The 23,063-nt window shown below is 38.9% G+C and overlaps 1 protein-coding gene across 1 annotated transcript in view; it reads left to right on the top strand.

The window, feature by feature from the left end:
• The window catches only part of LOC121945048 (calcium-binding protein 7), a 32,150-nt gene extending 23,983 nt beyond the window's left edge, over positions 1-8,167 (top strand). The window contains exons 4-5 of the mRNA XM_042489049.1: positions 599-749; positions 3,768-8,167. Coding sequence (XP_042344983.1) covers positions 599-749; positions 3,768-3,898 — 282 coding nt within the window. The 3' untranslated portion in view covers positions 3,899-8,167. The remainder of the gene's footprint in view (positions 1-598; positions 750-3,767) is intronic.
• The last annotated feature ends 14,896 nt before the right edge of the window (positions 8,168-23,063 follow it).

Raw genomic sequence — 23,063 nt, 5'->3', positions numbered from 1 at the left:
CTATTTACTCTATTTACTGTATTTTTTACTCTACTGATTTTTATCCAACAGGTACAGTAACTTTCAGTATATGATTTTACGTGCAAAACAAATTTCAAGAAATTAGTAAAAGGTGACATGATACTGACCTCAAAATTTGTTGGAAAAAAATGGAGGGGAGTTAAAAAAAAAAAAAAAAAAATAGGAAAAAAATTCCAGAAAGCCCTATTTTATTATAATTAATATAATTATTATATATATTTAAAATTATGTTACAGAAAAAATATTTTAAAATATTAAAATTACATATTTTCTTGTTAATATAATTATTATATATATTTCTTTTTTTTTTTTGCAAATTTAGGTTATTTTCTTGGATTTTTTTTTTTTTTTTTTTACTAATTTCTTGCTAAATTTTAGTCCATGTCTTGTTAAGTTGCTCATTGCCTTCTCCCCAAGTTTTTGAAAGAAATCAAACCAATTGGCCCAGGTTCAAAGGGCAAACTACCTGCTGTCTACATGTATGCATGTATGTAAATGGCTGTCTTTGCATTTCCCGTGTATGTCATCCACTAGCCCGTGTCCATATTAACGTTCAGTTATGTCTGTCTATCTCCAGTGTGACATGCAGAAGCTAACAGTTGAAGAGCTGAAGAGGCTCCTCTATGACACCTTCTGTGATCACCTCTCCATGAAAGACATTGAGAACATCATCATGACTGAGGAGAACCACATAGAGAACCCTGAGGACTGCCAGGTGGATATAGACAGTAAGGAAGAACCTCCTATACTTTCACACATTTCTGCTGTTTATGTGCATCTGGGGATTTAACACAACAAGGGTCCTGGCTTGAATAAATTTGGGTGGGTTGATTGTGGTAAAGTTGCATGCGTCTTAATCACCAGGCAACCAGGACACACGTCCTGTTGAATTTTTCTAAATGCCATTTTATCCGGGCTTCAAGCATTTCCTTTCAATATTTTAAAACCTGAGAGGCTGACATATCAAGTGAATAAAACTAAAATGATTTGCATGGGTAGATACCACTGAGGCTACATCCACACTAACATGTTTTCGTTTTAAAACATTTAACTATTGCCATGTTGACCACAACTATCCATACTACTCTGGCGTTTTGGAGCTCCTAAAATGGACACTTTGGACAAAACGCTGCTGACCCAGTTTCATTTTGAAAACTCTGTGGTTGCATTTTGCTCTGGAAACTTTTGAAAATGATGACGCAGACGCCCACGTCCACTTCCCAGTTGGGTCTTATCAGTTACAACGTGTCAGGCCAAAACCTTATAGCCAGGTCTACATAGCTTCTGTGATTTCATCTATTTTGTGTGGATACCGCTTTCTACAGATGTCAGTTTTGGTTAATTTTGCGACGTGATGTGAAATACAAGAGTCCTTTCCTTTTAGTCCGTCACCCCACTGGCTCAGTGAGCTTTAGTGCCACATTTCAAAGCATTATCCAAATAGAGGTGGCGAAACTTTGATATTTTGTGATGTAAATGTCTTTCCTTTTATTTTATTTCAGCCGACTAGCTGCGTTAATATGCTCAAACAAACCCACTGCCGATTCTGTGATCTCCACTTTAGTTAAAGTTAGCCTGTGTGGCCATGCATTGCTCACCTGCTGGGTCACATGGAAACTAACAAGCAGTGGCACTTACTCGTGGGAAGCTGGCATTGCTGTACTGGTGACTAGCTGTCTTTTTCCCACCAGATCCAGATGGCATATAATACAGTATACTTAAGACTAGCCAAATTAACCTATAAAATGCATAACTGGTCAGAAATATTCTCATCTGTTAACCAATTAACGGTTAAGCCTTGACATCCTTATTGCCATGGCCTCCTCCAGTAATGGATAATGCTCCCATAATGCTGCCATATTTGCTTTGCAACGACTCCCAATCTGTTTTCCCCCATTCCCCATTATGTTGTCTTGGACCCCAGGAAGACTGGCTTGTCGCCTAGGCGTCAGCTAATGGGCATCCTTATAATAAATAAATCATGATTGCTTATACTGGTGTTGCAATCAGTACCAGTTCCATCTCACTGCCGGTCCAAACAAAGAAATCTCTGATCTCACTTTTCACCATTTCCGTAGTATTTTATCTAAGCAACTAACCCCAAAGTAGATAATCTGTTTACACTGACATGCACATGCCCAGCCTAGCTAAATGGTGATGTGATACTCATTTTTAGGGGTGTTAGTATGGATGGAGATTATTTCTGAAAGCATTAAAAAAATAAAAGCTGTTTTAAAATGAAGTGATTGGATGTGGCATAAGGGAAGTGAGGGGTCTATGATTTGGCTGATATCATCCTATAAGAGGCAAATAGCATGTCATTTAAAACCATCAAAGATGATCTTGAGCCTCTAGAGGTGTGTTTGGAAGACTACATGACCATCACAAGCGACCATTTATCACTATATAGGCCTATATTATATATGGAAGTGATGCTCAAATTCCTCAGTTGCACTGCATTGAGTAGAGCATGTCTTATCATAGTGAAACAGACATCATTTGTACTCTTTCACCACACTCCAATGACAATTTATTAATATCAATGTCTTTTTCCAACTAACACATTTCAGAATACACCCTCGAAAATTCCTCACAGCCAGAGCATTTTTCTAGTCTTACCATTTTGCACCAAAATTTCAACAATCACACAGGGACAACTGTGTTGTTGAAACAGCAATGATGCCAATTTCTCCCATCAGCGGCTTTGATAGATCATAACGTACTCCAGCCACTCATCAGCAGCGTATGAAATGCTGTGCCCTCTTAGGCAGCTGTTCTGCAATTTGATCAACTGTGCACACCAAATGGCATTGCTCCCTCTCCTCTCCTCTGCATTCTCCTCAGCTGTAAAAATGACTACACTGTTTCTAAAGCTCCATCCGCCTACACAGACTCTGCGTGGAGAACCCCTCATTTGAAAGTCATTGTCAGGAATGCAGGAAATCCCTCACTGAAGTAGAGGCAGGTTTACAGAAAATGTCCACAGAGGAGAAAAGGAAATTACACGCCTTTATTACAAAATGACTGGAATTAAATGAAGATGGCAAATTGCTGAATCAAAGGGTTTCCTTTATTGGTTAATTTACACAATTGCTTTGCTTTTTATGTGGCCAATTATCTAAGGTGTAGCTTTAACGATTGTTGGAGCCATTGCAAACCCATTCTATGATTTACAAAGAGAAAATCTTCTCTCTTCTGTTGGAAAAACACTTTTTTTTTAAAGACGCAAGTTGTTTTTCTCAGACAGCAGCAATGACCTCTGGAGGAAACACAGATAAATCAAAGGCAAGATCAATTTTAAGCAGTTTGAAATATCCTCTATTTGGACAAAAATACAACAAAAGAAGGTACGACGGATTTAAGAGTTTCTATTTGAACATTTTGTTTCGCTCCAGCTGCCTTGGTTCTCACTTCAGATGACTCCGCAAGTATACTACACCTTTTCTTGGAGCGCTTTTAGCATCCTTTAATATGCCAGTCAGGTGCCATTTGTTTGTTGTTCCAAAACCGCAATCAACATTTCAATCTAGATGCAGTTACGTGGCGTACAGGTGTGAAAACAAATTTTCTTGGCGCGGTTCATCCCTTATAATTGTGTTCATGTAATTGTAAGGTTTTGTGATGAGCTCTTTCATTTGGAAATTACTATCGAGATATCTTTCAAGCATTAAATAACGCCTGATTCAATAGACCTGCAGGTAATGCGTTCCCTCTTCCCCTCCCGCCTCTTTCTTTTCCTTCTCTAGGTTCCAGCCCAACGCAGCAAGTAAAGCAAACTTGTGTGCGCAAGAGCCTGATATGCGCCTTTGCCATTGCTTTCATCATCAGCGTCATGCTCATCGCAGCCAATCAGGTGCTGCGGAGCGGCATGAAATAGGAGCGCCAACACTTTCAGCCTTGACCACCAACTAAAGGCTGCGTTACAGAGAAATGACTGTGGAGATAAAGCTCAAAAAACAAGTACAACAGACAATCACGCAGCTGTAAAACAGGCATGCCTGCAGAATAACTGGAGTCACCAAGGACACTACATGTGCAGGAATTTGTCTTGGTGAAAGGGACATTTCAAGGACAACAGGACCTCACATTCAAAGAGACAGCGCTGTGTTTTAAAGTGGACAGATGACTATACATATCACTCTTCGTAACACAACATTTAGTATTCATTAGCTATGTGCATTTGAGCAGTGTTGCATTCAGTATGGTGGCAGCTATAAAGAGACGTGTAGTGACTGTCCAGTTTTGTATTTGTCCAGTGTACCATGCGGTTTAATATAAATGAGTAGAAAGAAATGTGTGAAATATTGTGGGGACATTGGAGAAAATATATTCCTGAGGGCTGGAAGGTGTTGTTATGTGCAAGGTCTGGAGTGCAAAGCATTGTGGAGATATTGTATGCAGTGCAACATTGTTCAAAAACCACCTGGGAATAAGGATAGCTTGGTAACAAACAAATAATAGGGTTTGCAGGGAGGCACATGTGATTTTGTGGATGGTTTTGCTTGTTTGAGGCTGCAGGGATTCAGTCTGAGCAGGTCGGAGGAAGATGAAGCAGGTTAACAGCTCGCGGGAGAAAGGTGTTGAGGTCTGAATGGACAGGTAACTGGCTGGAAAGTGGCTGGACATGCAGTAAACACTCGACTCTCTCTGTCTCTGCTGCGGGGCTTTGCAGGCCGCAGAGGATGAGCATCATCTATGCATGAAGTGCATGGATTTAAACAGTCGTCTTGACACATTTGTAAAAGTTCTTATCAGTGTATTAATCATTATGACTGTGTAACAGCTGTTTTCAATTATTTAATGACAACTGTGAGCAACTGTGTGGTGAGAGGTTATCAGCTATCACGACAAAAAGTAAAGCAAACAACTGCATGAAAAAGAAGGGCTGCTTTAGTTCATGCTCGTAAAAATGATTATCCAGATTGCTAATCTGTGGAGCTTTTGCCTCGCGGGGCATCTGATGACCATCGGCCACTGTCACCGGAGAGCAAACAACTAGAAGATGTGCATCAATCAACCACTTAAAGAATATGCATCAAAACTGATCTGGTTGGTAGAGCAGATAGAAATGTGCAGGAATGTATTTTGTCTTCTTATTTTAGTTGTTTTCTGTCTGGATGCGTTGCTATAGAGCAATAAATGTATGTAAAATAGACATTTCACCATGCTTTGGACATACATGAATCTTCAAAAACGTTAGCACCAATGGACCTATTTACTGTAGAGGTGGGAAAAGTTTGCACCTTCAACATAAGGTTTTGGCAATACAATAGATGTGGCTCTGAGGAGACAAACCCTTGAGATTCAGTGAGATCCAGACAGATGACAGATGTGTGTCAGAAGTTGCCCTGTGCATTGAAGATTGAGAAGGCCCAAATGGTGTAAACTGTTGCAATAAAACATAAATATCTGTGAAGCACCACATGACTTTGACTGGGTGTAACTTAGATTGTTGTGCATGTATCTGGGTTAGGTCTGTCATTATTAATGTGTATTGTACATATAAACCAACTTCAACCAAAGCTTCAGAGGGATCTGTGACAGCAGAATTGGGCCACATAACAAGAGCAAGCTCAGTAAACAACTGGTGAAATTCACATTTGAATTACTGAGAAGAGACCAGAAATCCTGCAGAAGTCCCACACCCACTTGGGCGGATTCACAAAGAACAGATTGCGGATGCTGATATTGCACATAACTTGTAACCTTTATCCACTCGTCTCAAGGACTGATTCACAAAAGATTTTGAGCTAATGATACAGCTCAGTTGCCAGAAGATAATGTTGACATTATGTGTTTCTGCAAACCACTCATATGTTACATTTTCATGTTTCGTATGCATCAAATGTCTAAGGTGATGCCATATATGATTTGATGACACATTGTCATCCCAACTTATCACATGGTGCTGCTGTCAGTGACCTTCCGTGTTTACTCATGACGTTTTAGGTATCCTTCTGCATCAGCTGTTTAGGCTCCAGAATGCCCTTACTTTGATATCAACAAATGCATCTGGTGGGATGACGCAGTATGGTCCTAATATTTACACAACATAAGCACGTGGCAAACAACGTGGACAGGCACGACGGTTAGGATTAGGAAACAAGGTCACATATGGTTAAGTTTAGGCAAAAGAGGCATGTGGAAGGTGTGGTAAACAAAACCTCACATCCACACAGGAAGCGAACTCCACCTTCCTTCCACCCTCCTCCATCCTATGAGCACATTTGCGCTCCTTATATTATGTCCTTACCGACGGCCAGCATTATTACCTGACGCCATTCTTGCATGTGCACACAACCGGCTCCTTCCGGCTGCGTTCTCAAGTGACACCCACTGTGCGCAATGCATGTGGATGCGTCTGGTGCCGTCCGCTGGCATATAACAACAACGCCTTCGGTTCTGTCCGGGTGTTTCCTCATCTGACAGGTGGACACAGAAGGTGGCTTTTGGCGTCACACTTGTAGAGCGAAAGCACTGACGGAACAGACGTATTTGATAAGTTCGGAATGAGAACAGGCTGGACTTGTGGCATCGTGAGGTGGAGGGGATGGTGAATGGCATCTAACTTAGGCAAGACACCTGCCGCGCTGCTGATCATTGTGAAAAGACATCACCATTTTTTTTTATGTGCAACCCTTCATTACATATGTGCTTTTAGTGCCGAATCTGGTTGTTTTTCAGCAACCTCTTCCTGCTTTTCTAGCAGCCCTTGCAACACCAAACATGTTTTAAGCCAAAACATGACCTCTTTCTCATTATAACCAAACGATTTTTGTTTTGAACTTAATTACACCTTCACCAGTGTTGTTGAGAAATGCAAAGTTACCACATATCCGCTATAAAATAATGCATGTAACATGTCTGTGGTTTGCAAAACCATACAATCTCAACATTTTTTGTGGTGATTGGGTTAAATGATATTACTGTGCAAACACAGCACTACAGGTTTGCAGCTGTATGCAATTTGCCCCCCTATTTTGCATCTGATTGTGAATTATCCATGTGGCATAACATATATTTTGCCAGTGCGCCAAGAACGCAGTGAGCAGAACAATAGCAGAGAGAAAAATAAAACAGAACATTTCAGACTGCGAGTCACAGCTTCTGACCGACGAGGTGGAGAGGCATTCCTCAAAACCTCAGTCAAGGAATTTAAATGTGACAGAGAAAATATTGGGTATGTCTGTCAGTGCTGTTGGTGTTTGCAATTGCACACCTTGAGACTGTATAAAAACATGGCATGATTTCAAATGGAGGACAAAAGAAAAAATGACATTACATGCCTCAGTAGCTTTTAAAACAGACTGATCCCCTCATAAATGCATGTCGACTACCACCAACTCTGCTAATAATTCCAAAGTAACTGCATATGGCTGACTAGTGCCACTCCACTATTTTCAGATCAACAGATCACCATCAGGAAAGATCATTTTTTCCTAAGACATCTACCAAAAACAATAGTTTTTGAATTCTTGACAGGACCAAGATGTATTTAAGAAAAGTCAAAAGAAAAAAAGAACAACCTTCAAATACCCTCAATAAATACACACTGCAATATAGAGATCTAAATAATTCACATCTTAAGAATATTCCTTTTTAGGATCTCTATTGGTAGCTCCCCAAACTTGGATCTCACACAAGAGCCAGAACCTCACAGATGAAACAAAATTAGACTACCCTATCGGCCAGAGCCAGGCGGGATAACGATTATCTGATGCACCCGGGCAATTTGTCAAAAGTGTCAACTCTGCGGGGAACACACCAGAAAAAAATAAGAGAGAGAGAAAAAAAAAGCCCATTTATTAAGATACCTTGGTTTCCATTTTTGCACTTTAAGATGTGCTGCAGCGCACAGCAACAACTCACCGCCATGATTGTTCATCCAATTCCAGATATAGTTTAGGCACAAAGAATTACTTTACCATAGATGTATCTATTTTTGTGATAAGAATATGATGGAATAGAATATCAACTGAGTGACAAATGATACTGTCTCATTCGTTTTCTATTATATCATTACTGAGGGGACATTTTCATGGGGAATAAAGATATAACAATAATTTGATTTGTTGCCTTATTCTTTGAGACACTTTGGCAATGTGCACACACATACAAATGCATCAATCATGGGTTTATTATTTATTACCAGAGCAAAATGTACAAACTATTATTTTCTTTTTACAAATGAAAAAAAACAAACTATGAACATGTTGATAGTCTACTGAATGTTCTATTTCCATTGTACTGTACTTTGATACTTGTCTTTGGATCTTGCAAAAATGTTTATTGACCATGTGATATCTGTTCATTGACTCCACCCGATGTTCTTCTATGTCCGTGGAATGGTATTTCACATGAATAAAATAACGATCATGCCATGTGTCTGTGAAATTATTTTTCCAGTTCTCAAATCCTCAATCAGCGAGCTCGAGATGACTATGAAATGCTGAGGATCAGCTTGGACGTATCGATCGTCGTTCCGACATCTTAGATTGAAATCCATGGACAGTGATGGATTTTTCAAGGTTAGCTGAATCCACTGATTGCTTTACTCCATTTTGAGATACCCTTTGGCTTAACAGAGCATTTTGGGACCCATCTGTCACATTTATCCCAACAAAATCGTCTTTTACATCTCTTGTGTCCACTAGTGATGGTGAGGCTGTTCTATTCTGGCAGTCTAAAAGAGACTGTTAAAAGACTTTTTTGCACCAATCATATACAACAAAAAATGCTGCTTTATATGAACTTCATCAGGTGCATTGTGTAATAAAGGAGTGAGGTATTCCCTTGAGTTGCAATGGCCAGCAAGAAATGTAAAATCAAAGAGAAACATCTTTTGAGGCACTAATCCATCTACATATACTGCAAAAAAATGATTCTACATTTGCTTTTTTGGCTCAAGAAGGAAACATTTCAGCTTTTTTAGCTGGTGAATGTGACACTGGTCTCTTGCTCACAGCACCATGTTCCATCTTTGAGCTGCTGGGAATGCACGTAGGTGGTGAGAGGAGATTAGGAGTGTCTTGAATTGCCAGGAGGCAGAGGGTCTGTGTCCCAAAACTGAGTCGAAACCAGCCAATGAGTACTGAATGCTGGAAATCTAAGCTCCCTTTGATGTAATTGTGGAATCATTTATACAGAGTTTAGGTCATTTTGTAGGACAGGATGAAGCTTACTATTTATTTTGGGTTGATGTAACATTTGACAAAAGCATTGGGGTGGTCATCACAGGTTTGAACAATTTTAATTCTTAAATCTTTATTTTCACATCAGTAAGACGGCTCATTCCCAGGGCATCAAAAACAGAATTTTGGTCAGTGTCCATCAGGATGTGATTCCTACATACAAGGCACCTTTTAGCATCTGTATGAGACACATTGGGCTTTCAGCTAACTCCAATGTGACTCCATCTGTGGCAATGATGAAGTTTAAAGAGCAAGAATGTCTGAAATGGTGGGTGTGAGGGGTAGTAGATGGGTCAAACGAACATTGGACTTTGACCCAGGGAACTGCTGTTTGTGTCTTATGTGGAAAAAGTTTTTGTAACTACATTATTATTATGTTATCACGTTACATACATGTCACTTGACATATGTGTCATACATACTTGACATTTGCCTTCCTTACATGCTTATTTTAACCTATATCATAATCTTTTTTTTTTTACCTAACCAAGTATTTTTGTTGCACATCTTGATGTAGTTTTTGTGACAAAACCTACGTTTTCCTGTGACCAGAACTTTTTTTTGAAAAGACACTATACATGTAAAAAGTGGAAATTGACACATCATTCCTGAGCATCCCAAACTGATACCAGAGGGGTACCATGGTTTGAAGTCTAGAGCTACTGAGCAAGCTGCTATATTGATAAGTTGGGAGTAATGATGTGTTGAGTGAAATGCATGAGATTCTTTCAAAGTTTTGACATGTAAATTTATCTATTATACAGTAGAGGTTTATAATAAGTGGAAGGAGGTTTCTTGGTTGGCTAAACCAGTGGTACAAATGCTGTGTAGTTATAGGTCTGGGTCTGGATAGGACAGCGTTTGGGTCTGAACATGTGTGATAAAAAGACTCAGTAGGTTAATGAGGGGGTCAAAGGTCAAGGTCACTGACCTTGCGTCTGTCTCATTCTCATGATCTAAGAGAACACCACTTTGACTAAATGATTGACTCATAAGATTTTGGTGGTCAGAGATCACTGTGACTTGTGTCCATCTCCTTCTCTTGAATGCGATATCCTAAGAGGGCCTTGAAAGTATTTTTTCTAAATGTGGCACAAACGTTCATTCCGACTCAAGAATGAACTGATCAGAATTTGGTGGTCGAAGGCCAGGGTCACTGTGACCTCATGAAACATGTTTTTGGCAATAGCTCAGGAATTTATAGACTAATTATCTTAAAGGTCAGCTTAACTGTGTCATTATACCATAAGATGTGCGTGACTCATTTATGTTTTTTACAGAAATGGATTTAAACTGTAACTACAACTTGACTGGTGCACAGAAGTATACAATCGACAGGCGGTAATTCTAGTTTAACAAAATATCACAACTTATTTAGCTCTACCAAATGGAAAATCATTAAAATTTCCATCTAACGTGATTTCTAATTTACTACCTAATGCTATCGGCTATATTGCGCAGCTTCTGCATATCTGCATTGTGATGTATTTTCCATTTTCCCCACAGAAGCCATTCAAATCTCTCAAGTGTCAATTCTGCACAGTAAATTAAAAAAGGACTCACACTGTTGAGAGAGTCAGCAACTGTACCATCAGACAACCGTATAATGATTGATGTGGCTTATTATTGATGCCTAAAATAGAAAGAGCTAAAATTGAAAAAAAAAGTAAGCACTTATAAAATATGCTGACTGGGATACACACATTACACATGCAGCATATGAAAATAGAAAAAACTTAAGCATCCCTGTCCCTCTAAGGAAGTTACACATAAATGAATAAACTTGATGAGATTTTTTCTAGACAAAACCTTATGTAAGTCGTTGAGAAAAACTCCTGGGGGACAAATATATAGAGAGCTTTTTCGAGCATTTTGCCATTGTAAGGGAGGTCACTATTAGAAAACATCAGCGATAATGATTATTTTGCCTGTCCTTTACCACATTTTTCCAGCTCGATATGCTCCACAAGGTTCCAAATGGCAGCACGAGCGCTTGCCAGAATGAGTAACGGTTTTGTCATTCCCAGAGGGAGAGGAAATAGGAAAAGTATTTCATTTCTTTTGTCTCAACATTAATCAGTCGCTGAATGCCTCAAGGTGAACACTGGTAATCAAAAGGAAATAACTGGTGTGACATTCATCTTTTTTTGTGTGTGCCGCGTAGAAACCTTGGAGACAAAAAAAAATAGAAAAAACCCTCCACAAGCCGCCGCCAATGACCAGCAAACCATTACAATGACCCGATGATCAATGGAGGTCAGAAAATGAAGTTTCACATGAACAAATAAATCATAATGGAAGAAGAGGAGGCACCTGTCAGTTACTACATGGTGGTGCGCCAAAGTACGAGGCCAGATTTATCTCGTATTCCTCTGTGGGGATCAGTGACTCACGGTAACTTTATTACTCAGCTGCAGGGCTCAGATAGAGCTCTATTGCATCAGTCCATAAAGGGCTTTCACTGAAGTTCTGCATATCGCCCAGTGCCTCCATGCACCCAGGGACTATCCCCCCTCTTGGCTGAGCTTAAAGGCTTTTCATTAAAAAAAAAAAAAATCTTGATGCTGCTTCAAAAGAGCAACCCAAGTTTTGACATGGGTCTTAGCATGACTTGCAATCCAGATATGGCAGAAGCCTGATGGGTGGCAGAGAGAGGACATGAGAGCAGAAATACTCAAGATAATACCTACGAGCTAAACCCTCAAAGGAACTTTTGTTAATCTCATCAGAGCTGCACAAACAAAATGGGCAATTGAACATGTTTTTCTCTCTACCATACCTAAATAAGCACTAGAGCTAAGCCGATATGCTGCAGCACTAGTGGTAATCAAATTTATTTATGGAAGAGAGCGAATTAGGCAGCAAATAAAAGTTTGTTCTGGGGATCTCTGGATCCATAAAAAACATATTTAGATGGATAAGCAAATGTTCACATGGGAGGACAATGATATTAATTCAGGAAAACACTGAATGTTAAATTCTTTTTGCTTGATTGTTTGCCAGTCAGGTGCATAATGTGTATTTGTGGGGAGATAGTGGATGTGCATGCAAATGTTTGCAAAGTAATTCCAAGATTGAGCTTCCCTTCACACCATTAAAGGGATATGTTTGCCAATTTTCAACCAGCTTTGTATTACATCAATGTGGGTGTCGATGAACTGCGGTAAACTTCTGTCTATCTAACCAGTGCCTTGATATGTTACTGCATTGCTTATTTCTCACTTAAAATGTTTTCAGAAACGCATTTCAATGTCCCATTTTGCCATAATAGGAAGAGTTTGTGAACAGGAATTTAGCGCCACGCTGCTTTCTGCACAGCGTAAACGGAGGCTAAAAAAAACGGAGATCAAACCTAAGCAGCGCTGGCCAAATATAATCAAGATCCGGTTACTGTATTGCATATTTCTTACAGTATGTCGCCCACCAGGGGAGCGTTTATTGGTCTATTGCAGATTGCCTTATACTCGCACTTTTGCTATTTTTGATGGTGATTTTTGTTCTACAATTTTTAAATAATTTAGTAATTAATTTTACCTATCATCTTAACTCTTTTATTGTAAATCTGTATCCTCTATTACATTTTATGTTTTATTGCTTTGAAAAGCACTTTGAATTGCCCTGTTGCACGAAATGTGCTGTACAAATAAAGCTGTCTTGCCATTCTAGTGGCAATAGATTTTCTACTGTTTGAGCAAATGCGTGCACATTCTTGTCTTTCAATCCTCCTCACTCTCCTGGGTGTCTGGAGCACAACAGATCATTATCATTTTCCAATAAGGTGCTGAACACATTTGCACTATCCAACTAAGTTAATCGTCATGGGAGCGTCTGTATTGTTTGCCAATCACCATCAATTTGGACTGCCCAGGCTGCATAAAGATTACTCATTTGTGATCTATACGTGCAGCAAGTGCTCAAGAAAAAACAAAAACATCAGCGGCGTGATTTGTATCTGTGCATATTGCAGCGTCAGATCACATTGTTTTCAACAGGGACATTAGCAGTCACATCAGGCCACGCTGTGATTTCCCACGGAGAGCAAGTGATTAAAAGGACTGGTTCTCACAGCAGCAGCAGAAAGATGGAGACATTTCTCATCCATCGCTGATGAGCCTGTTTAGCCTTCACAGATGAAACCAGGGATCTGAGCTTATTAATGATTTATTCTTTCAATCTTAAATTTCAGTGAAGGCAAAGTCTGAATTGTTTAAAGCTTTTTTAAAAAAACACATCCACAGTAATTAATGGCAAACAAAATGTGCAGCAAACTTAAAGCATTTAGGGGAGTTCAGAGTTATCAATTGCATTTGCCAAAGTTATTGTGGGCAACACATGAATACACAGCTCTGTCATACAGATCCGCTTCATTGTCTCAATACTAAAGACCAGACTTTGAATGTGCTTGCTCCACAAATCTAAAATGTCCAGTGGCTATTGCTCAGCCTCCCTCAAATATTTTTAGCATATTGTAACACCAAACCTTGTCTCTCAGCTTCTTAGACACAAATTGTTCAGCCAAAAGTTGGACAAAGAGAGAGAGGAGAGAAAATTCTAACAAAAACACTTCCTCTGTGGGTTTGAATACAAAATGCAGCAGTGGTTTAGCACAATGCTGAAAAAAGAAGCTGGACTTCAGCAAAACCGTTTTTTGCACTATGGGCTGAACATGCTTTGTTGATGAGCAAACTAATTGTGACTGAAGAGAGAGAGAGAGAGAGAGAGAAAGAGAAACAAGAAAACATTTCCTATAACTCTAAACAAAAATATATCCAAAGCTAACTATTTTTATTCAGGAACAACTATAAAATGGCAATTACTAAAATACATCTACACGAGGCTTTGGCAGTATCTATTTTTTCATTCCTTCCTGACATTTCACCAAGGTATACAGTATATGATTGCATTTTTGTAAAAAATAAAACCAAACAAACTAAAAAACAAAAAGGAAAGTAGAAAAAATGTTGGTGATAAAAGTAATTGCAGCAAGAACAGCATCGTCTAAGCTTAAGCAATGTATCAAAAATATCCAACAAGTCCTCCAACTTATACAACCACATATATTGTCTCAGTATGACCCACAGGCGCATTTCCTAAATGAACGCACCTAGCTCATTTGGCCATTCATGTTTGCAGTTTTAAACGTTATTATTGTGAAATGGTAGCAGTTGCACCCAAACTACACGGTTAGATTTAGAGAAAAAAAAATCATGGTTTGACTGGAAATTAGTACACTGGCTTTAAAGGTAACATAGAATATCTCACATTATATTTCATGTTAAATCACTAAAACATTGACATACCACGAATCATCATTAGAATAAATATCACTGACTTTTGGTTTCACACAGAACATGAGCACCATCTCCTGAATGGAAGTCTGATGCTTGCTTGACCCATTTGCCTCACCTTCCTCTCTCCCACCTTAAGCATAGTGGTCAGACGAACTCCTCTCATTAAAAGGGAAAAAGCAACCCCATTTGAATGCAACAGTTTACTATGGACACTAGAAGTCACCACCTAACAAAAAACCTAAAAATAAAGGCAAATATAATTTCTGCTTATATAAACACCCTATGTGGTCGTATTTTGGAGACGGACAGTCATCCATTCAATTTTTAAACAGACACCATCAGCCTGTATTTTTGACTGTATTGAAAATCATACCGTTCGGAGTCCTTAATGCCCAGGTATACCGTTATACCATCCAAGCCTACTCTGCACACAGCACTGTCCAACTCTGTGTTCAGAATAAACACAAAGACTTTAGGGGAGAAGGGACTACATACAAAGTCATTGACAAGACATGATTAAATGCAAATTGACATGAATGTGCATCCCTGCAAGTTTACAAAATGTTCTTGCTCAAGCTTCATAAACATGGACTGCACTAACGGTTCAGCTGTGAACTTTGCACAAATGACGTGAGGTGAGAATTTGCCTTGTTTAGGCGTAAAAATATGTAGAGATGGAGAACTGGACTGGAGTAAAATTGGGATGGATTTTAGCTTCTTTAGATACAATCCTATGCCACGGAAATTAAAACTTACCATTAGTACTTTACCTATAACTCCAATGTTAACCCTAATCTTGAAATTAATGCAAATCTGAACCCTAAAACAACAATTTTTTAGGACATATTTTCAAAACACTGTAAGTCTTGTGTGACCACTCTCTCAAGACACGTGAGATCAGCCTCTTTACCAACACAGCATGTTAACAAACAAGTCCCCCTGGGCCTCCACATGGCCAAACATGAAAGCAGCCTATCTCCAGCCACTTTCAGCTTAGAAATCATCAATCACTGGATCAACATGTCTGTCCAGCTCAGGCTGCCACTCCCGCCCACCCCGAGCCCCTTCCAGCACGTTCTCAGCTCTGGAGGTGAAGAGTAATCAACAGACTTCCAGGAAACCAAACATTGTTATATTTCCTGCCAAGAAGCGATGTCATTCAGGTTGACCTCTAGGTCAAGGCCAGTTTGCTTATGTGAGTGAGGATCTAGGGAGCCATTTGATGCCATCAGTGCTGAATTTGATGGAGCAGATGGTGCGCTCATTGCAGATGTCGGGCCAGCTCCAGCTGCCATAGGTTTTACCTTTTTATTTTCCCTTATCATTGGTTATTTATTTATGTTTTTATTTATTTTATGTGTATTCTTGTTTGACAGGACAGGGAGCTTTGGTGTTTTTGTTTTTCTGCTGTAATGTGACAGAGCCTCAGTGCAGAGTGTTATTTTACCCACTCTTCTGAGCAGTGCGGTTACTGAGGTCAGGGAGGCAAGAGGAACTCCAAGTCCAATTAACACTTTTCTTGTCTCTTTAAGCTGATGACTAAGACTCTTGCCGCATTTCAACATAATACCTCTGACTCTGTTTCCTGTAATTGTTAGGTTTAAGACTGCAAGACTACATACCCAAAAGTGGTGAGTTTTGAGGGCTTGTTGCCTTAAAATACAGTATTAAACCACGTTTAATGATGTTGGCAAACGCTAGTGCATTCTGGTGTTTTTTGTGCGGATTTTATCAACCTGATTTAGGGTTAATTTTCCGAATTCAAAGTCTACCAAATCTCTAATTTCAGTTAGTGAGCTAAAATACTAGGAATGGTACAGCTAAAGTGTTTTGTATGTCTAAAGTCTTTGTACTCTACCTAGTTGCCAGAGGAAAATCTTACCATTGTAATTTCTGTAAACTGCAAATATGTTACATATCATGCATATCAAACTTGCATGGTATTAGAGCTGACTTTGTCACTGGGAGGCTGAGGAAATGGAGACAGGTGTATCATCTAGGGGGGCCACTGTGTTGCTATACTAGTGTTTAGCTTGAATATTTTTAATGGATTTTGGAAAGCAGTCTTTTTTTTTGGAAAGCATTCAGTAAATACCCAAGAATGTATTGAGAAAACTGAAAAGACTCTCCTGGCATGAGTAAATTAAGATCTCAAACACAGTACAAAAAGTACAAAAACACAATTAAAGGCATAACAAATTCACAAAGTAACGAATTAATAGGAGGGTGCAGGGCTGATCAAGAACAACCTGTAAACACCCACACAGTCCTACTGTACCAAAAAGAGTTTATATACCTGAAAAATATGATGTGGATGGTGATTTGTGCCTTATCTAATCTGAAAAGTTTGATTTGTTTTCAGATTAAGGTCGCTGTTTCACAAACAACTGGCCTTTTAAATATATGAATCTGTTAAAAGTCATTGTAAACCCTAGCAACAGTGCTTATGCATGAGCTACTGTAACTTTTCATTGGCACAAAAGGCAGAAAGTTGCTCTGGTGCCTTGTTGGAAAAATTCCTCATCATTTCACCTTTACAAAGATCGTAACTGAAAGCTTAAGGTCACAGCAAGCAAAAGGCCACGGTTAGTAAATTTCATGAGCAGTTGGTAATGCCACAAATATGGGGAGCCTGCAACATTTAAGAGACGTGACCCTCGGCTTGCCCGTGGCCATCAACCCAGTCAGGTCCCTCTGCAGGGATGGATAATATCCCGCAACTGCAGATTCAGGCTCAGCGGCTCTATGCTGCAGAGGTGTCAGGCTGCGGTGCTGCAGGAGGCGGTCACACAAGGCACTGACGGATTACAGAGTGACTATATATGCAAGTCTTTTTACTGTGTGTGCTTCCTCCACAAAGTCTAAATGTACAGCGGTTATTGCACAACCTTTCTCATATATATTCTTAATATTTTAACAGAAAACTCCTGTCTCTCAAACAATGGGAGCACACCGCTCCACATGACAGCCAGCAGCTGAGAAGATGATTTTCTTTCTGTGCTGGAGCACAAACTGCAGCAGCACTTTATATCAAGGTGCTGTGAGACAAAAAAATAGGCTTTTTCAATACGGCTGAAACTGCTCTGTTGATCAGAAAACTTGTGACCTCCACGTGAGGAAGCAAAATGAAAAACAATCATATTCCAGTAAATTCCAGTAGTTAGTCTAGTCCAAATACATTTTGTCAGGGTCAGTTATAATTCGGTAAGATTTTACACACCTCTGCACATCACTTTGTCATTCTCAAAAAACAGCACACATCTAATCCCAATGCTAACCTTAAGTTTCTAAAAGTATTACTGCCACAACATTCATCTTAAATCTCCTTAACACAGTCACTGTATAGTTGTGAGCAAAAAATGACACTTTGTCATGGTTGTATGAATATATAGGGTGAGTGAAATGTAAAGGATTTTGTGGCTGATGTAGACATTAAGTGTAAAGCATATTTACTTAGACAGAAGTGAGACAGACTAATGCAGGGGTGGCATAAAGTGAGAGCGCTGCTGCAGGCACACATGTCGGCATAGCTTTAATTTACCAGTTTTGTCTGCACTACCCAAACCTACTTTAATTACTAAGATTGCAGTATATTCCTGTTTATAGGTTAGTTTAATGTAAATAGACTCACAAATCAAAACACAATAGTGTGACACCACACAAATGTAAAATAAAGCTTTAGTACTTAAATAAGATAATTGTTCCTCCAAAAGTAAATACTACAACAGCAAGTATGAAGTGCCAACGAAACTAAAGTCCCCCAAAAAATAAGGCTAGACACTACCCTGGCACATTACTGCCTTTTAGGTTTGAACTGCACCTATAAACAAAAATTTCATTTACTTGTCAAACAGTTCAACCTGATGTGGCAGATAGTCATTGAAAAAAGTGAGAATTATTTGGAAATTATTAGAAAGTGATCCAATAAGATGTGTTTTTACATGCCCTAATCAGTTTATAACTTTTTTAAAACTTTGGACTGTGCTGTGAAGCATCTACTCTTCTGGAAATATAGGGCAAACAAGAAGAGGAAGGCCTTTGTTTTTCAGTTTTATTGAGAAAATTCAATTTATTTAAGACACATGAAATATAGAATTAGAGAAAGTAGAGAAGTCCTCTAAACACCTCCCATGCAGATCAGTAAATGGGTACATGTTACAATTTACGGGCCTTCCCTGAATGTATGCAAGCTGCAGCTACTGATAGCAATACAAATTTGGGAAAATGGCCTCCTCCAATGGCCACTCATATTGGTGCATTTAGCATTTAAACTCACTTAGATCCTACCATTACAGCGCAATACCACTGCCCCTAAACCCCCCTTCTAGCTACCATATCGGATTAGACAAGTTTTTTCTGCCTGTGGTGGTTACATTTTATTTCTATTTTTAGTGGAATATTAGGGTCCATATCAATGCACCTGCTTTGTTTCGCCTCCTCTGTTACTTTCTGTTTACATTTCTGTCTCTCAATGCAACATTTAAAGTCATTTTTCTTTTAGTCATCACTTAATATTACTTTTATCCCTCTCCAGCTTTCGTCTTCGAATATTCAAACATAATCATTGCAGTCTGTAGACATCTGGCAATCACGCTGCAATGACTTTCTAGACATATGCTTGGTGTCACCGTTCTTTTAATTCATGACAGTGCTACAAATTTCCATCAGCGCCTGCCAGATTCCAGTGTGTCATGTTTCTGTCGGTCTCCACTATTGTCTTCAGTGGCATTATTATCATTCACGTCATGGTCGTGGACCCCAGCCAAGAGCTTGATTGGATCAGGAGTCACCGAACTTCCAGTTTTAATTGAATTGAAGCCGCTCTCTCCCTGGGAGCCTACCAGCGGCCCATGGGTTGAAAATACTAAGCAGTGCATTAAGAATATGCATGAGATGGTTAGGGTGCATTAACTGGAGGCGGTAAAGAGGTTAATAGCCAGTGAACATCAATACATTATTTTTTTATTCATAGAGATTTTCGTGGTCAGAATACAAGTGGATTGATTTCAGACTAAGAGAATAAAAATAAACCATTACTATTTGGAAACTATATAGCCTGAATAAATATTTCATGAAAAATGTGGAGATAAATGTGGCTCTATGAGATGGAAGTTGTGCCCTCTTCCGATCATAAATTTTAATCTTTATATCTTTATCATCAAATACTGTCTGCTTTTTATCTCTTTGATGTGCTGGGCTTCACATGAAAAATCGTCTGGCTGGAAAATTGTGATTAGTTTTTTTTTTTACTCTCTTTTTCAAAAGGCTGGCATCGCTCTTCCGCCATGTTTTCCGACTGTTTGTCAGCTTGGAGGCAGCTCGATCATGCAGTGAACTATCACAGTTAAAACATGTTTTCCCATTTGCGCCTATGGAGGATTCTCAGAAGCTCAGTGGCTTCTGCTGTTACCGCCCCCAACAAAAACACAAGCACACCACTACATACAGAAAATAAAGTTCACATGAGAGAATCTTCCGCTGCATGCTTGCATCCCACCAATCAATTAGCGCAACTGCTGTTATCCTCCTGGAATCTCACAGACCAAAAGGCTTTAATACTGCTGTCAGAACGCACCTCAAAGGGATATCAGAGTCCCGGCTGAATCAAACGGTTGGCAGGCCTGCAACTGCTTCATCCCAGCTTGGATGTGGAACTCCGCTGTTTTATAGAAAGGCCCAAATGAGCCTTCATATTTATATTCATAGTCATTTCATCAAAATGTCTTTTTAGAACAAAGAAGGCATGAATCAAAAGCCACAAATAGCAGGAGATTAAGACTTTAAACTTCATACTGAATGTGCAGTGTAGGGTTTTAGAGCTTGGATTCACAATGAGATGAAAATAAAAATCCAAAACAGATTTTGACCTCTAAAACAAGTTGTCCTCAATCACAGGTTAACAGATGACACCCTTTTTTGACATTGACAAATTACATTATGTGATGCCATATCAGAGTACCTACACATCATGATGCTTATGACATTAGGCTTATTTATGACAGATTTTTGAATGTTTGCTCTTCCTTCAATTTAACACCTGCAAAATTAACAACTTGCAACCAACCAAAGGCGTCATTTCCGCACAACTGTTGAGTGACTCTTCAAGTATTGTGATTTTTGTGTATCTGTCAGAGATAAGAAAAATAAAAACACATTTTTTATTCTCATCACACTTAGCTGACACCCAAAGGAACATCCAAAAAATAAATTACAGATGGGCCATCATTTTTATTTTATAAAAACTGGCCTTTGTGTGTGTATTTTCTTTGTCTCTAAGCCAGAATTTGGACATTCAACCCTGCTTTACTTTTTAATTTAGTTTTGACCTATTATTAACTTCAATACAAATGACACAGTAACACCAATTTTAATGAAATATAACATTGTAAGATTAATAGTTTAAGTCTTTTTTTTTTCATAAAAAGAGCACCTGTCCCCTGGGGTCACTGCCATCCCCACCCCACTTTACAAAATATGAATTTGAGGATTTTTTTTTTTTTTTTTATTTAAATGCTTGTTTGTAGAGTTTTGTCACCACAAGTCATGATGATTTGATGTCATGATGTCATGTGATAGAAGAGCACGTGGCTAAAGGACAGTTAGCTCCATGGAGGGAACTGAAATAAATCAAGGTGAATTTTTGTTAAATAAAGAACTTTTTTACTTTTTTTTGTTAATGTTGTAAAATAAATAAAATGTAAAATTCCACAACATTTCCATCAGTTTGTTCATTATGGCAATGCCAGTGTTGTGTTACTAAAAACATTGTATCAATAGGCACATTATGTACATTTCTCTGCAAATGTGTTAGATTTTCTAATTTCTAATTGTGGTGAAAAAAACAAAAAACAACAAAAAAATTTAATAATCAATTCCTACTGAAATGTTTCCATTGAATATTTTTAGAATAAAACTATATTGCCACCCCCACAGTCTATAAGTTAGGTGTGGAGGTGGCTAGCCTGCGAAAGTGAAAGTGAAAATTTAAATAAAAAATGAAAAAATGAAAATAGCTCCGTGAGGTTTTACAAAGTAAAAGTTCCACCCATGCTGACACTTTCTTTACACTTTTTAATTAATTAATTTTATCAGCGATCATTAAAATAGAATGCCAATACAGATAAGATGAAAAATGCCAAATATCAGCCGCGATAATCAACCAAGCCGATAATCTGTCGACCCCTAGTATTTACGCTAAAACATCTTAAGAGTGGTGTAAATTTGTTAGGATTAGCCTCTCTTTGCTGAACAAAAATGTGTATGTATCAAAAACCTCTACAATAGTCCAAAAGCCAATGGAAAAAAAAAAAATCACATTAGCACTTTGTCGAGGGAACCAGTTCAATGGTATCTTTTGTATTGGCCTAGACATAAACTTCATCCCTGTAACACTCTATACAAGTTGCCCAGCCATATCTATATTATCTCAACTGTTAGCTCACCATGAATCACCATAGCCCCCACTTTAAAACGTGCTCTTCCTTTGGGGCTTAATCCCTATGAGAAAACTACATACGAAGCTACATTAGAAGAAACCCACCACCCTTTAAAGCAGGCCTCAGCTGAGTGTTTGCCTGAAGCCAGACTTTTCTGAAGTATTTCTGAAGTGATGAAAGAAAGATGGTTGATGAACTCAGCTTGCAACAGCCAAGGTTACTGTAGATCCATCAAGTGTCAGGCTCAAGTGTCCTTGGGAGAGATGGTTAACCCCCACCTGCTCACTCAATGACAGACCCTTTGATCATCAGATACTAAAAATGGCTTAACTAATTCACGCCCGCTCAAGTACGATGTTTTCATCATCTGTGGGTTTATAGGTTGACCTATAGCATAGTGGTTGTTATCTCAAAACCTCCAGCTACTGGCATGTCTGTAAATGAAAATCAGTCCTTGCAAAAGAAGCAATAAATTAGGTTAAACTACAATATAGGCAACATCACAGTGGTTGCTCTGTAGGTATCAGAGAGGTTACTTGAGAACTGGAATTCAGCATCACGAAATCATGTAATGTAATGTGAGTAAATCCACCGCAGTGTGTTTGTGTTTACCATCCTGGGTAATCCGGGATCATTTCATGTCTAAGAAAGCCAAAAGGGACAAAAGCCTAGGTTTCTTTGGATGAAATGCTTAGTTGCAGATTTTCAGGCAGTATTTTGCCTTTCATCCTTCAATTGTGCTGCCAGTGAGCATGAACAATACAAGAATATCATCAATAAGCAAACAGAAACTCCAGTGGATTTCATTCAGCATGGGATATTGGATGCTTTTTTCTTTTGCACTTCATGAAGTTACTTTGTGCAACTTTTGTTAACGCATTAGGTCCTTTTTCAACTACAGGAACTTACCCCAGGATCTAGGAATGTTTTGAGAAACTCATTGCATTTCAAATGCAGGGAGCAGGGTCCTTGGGACATATTTTACCCTCCAAAAAGTCCCTGATTGAGGGGAAGTACCTCCTGAAACCTGGCATTGGTCCAATTGTCTCAGCAAAGATTTACGGGACAGCATCAACTGCACTAAAAAAAAAATCTGCAGCAGAAAACATTTTTTTTGCTTTTTG

The sequence above is a fragment of the Plectropomus leopardus genome, chromosome 6 (genome assembly GCF_008729295.1).
Source record: "Plectropomus leopardus isolate mb chromosome 6, YSFRI_Pleo_2.0, whole genome shotgun sequence".
Lineage (NCBI taxonomy): Eukaryota > Metazoa > Chordata > Actinopteri > Perciformes > Serranidae > Plectropomus > Plectropomus leopardus.
The sequence above is the reverse complement of the archived record's forward strand: the minus strand, read 5'-3'. Positions and strand labels throughout refer to the sequence as shown.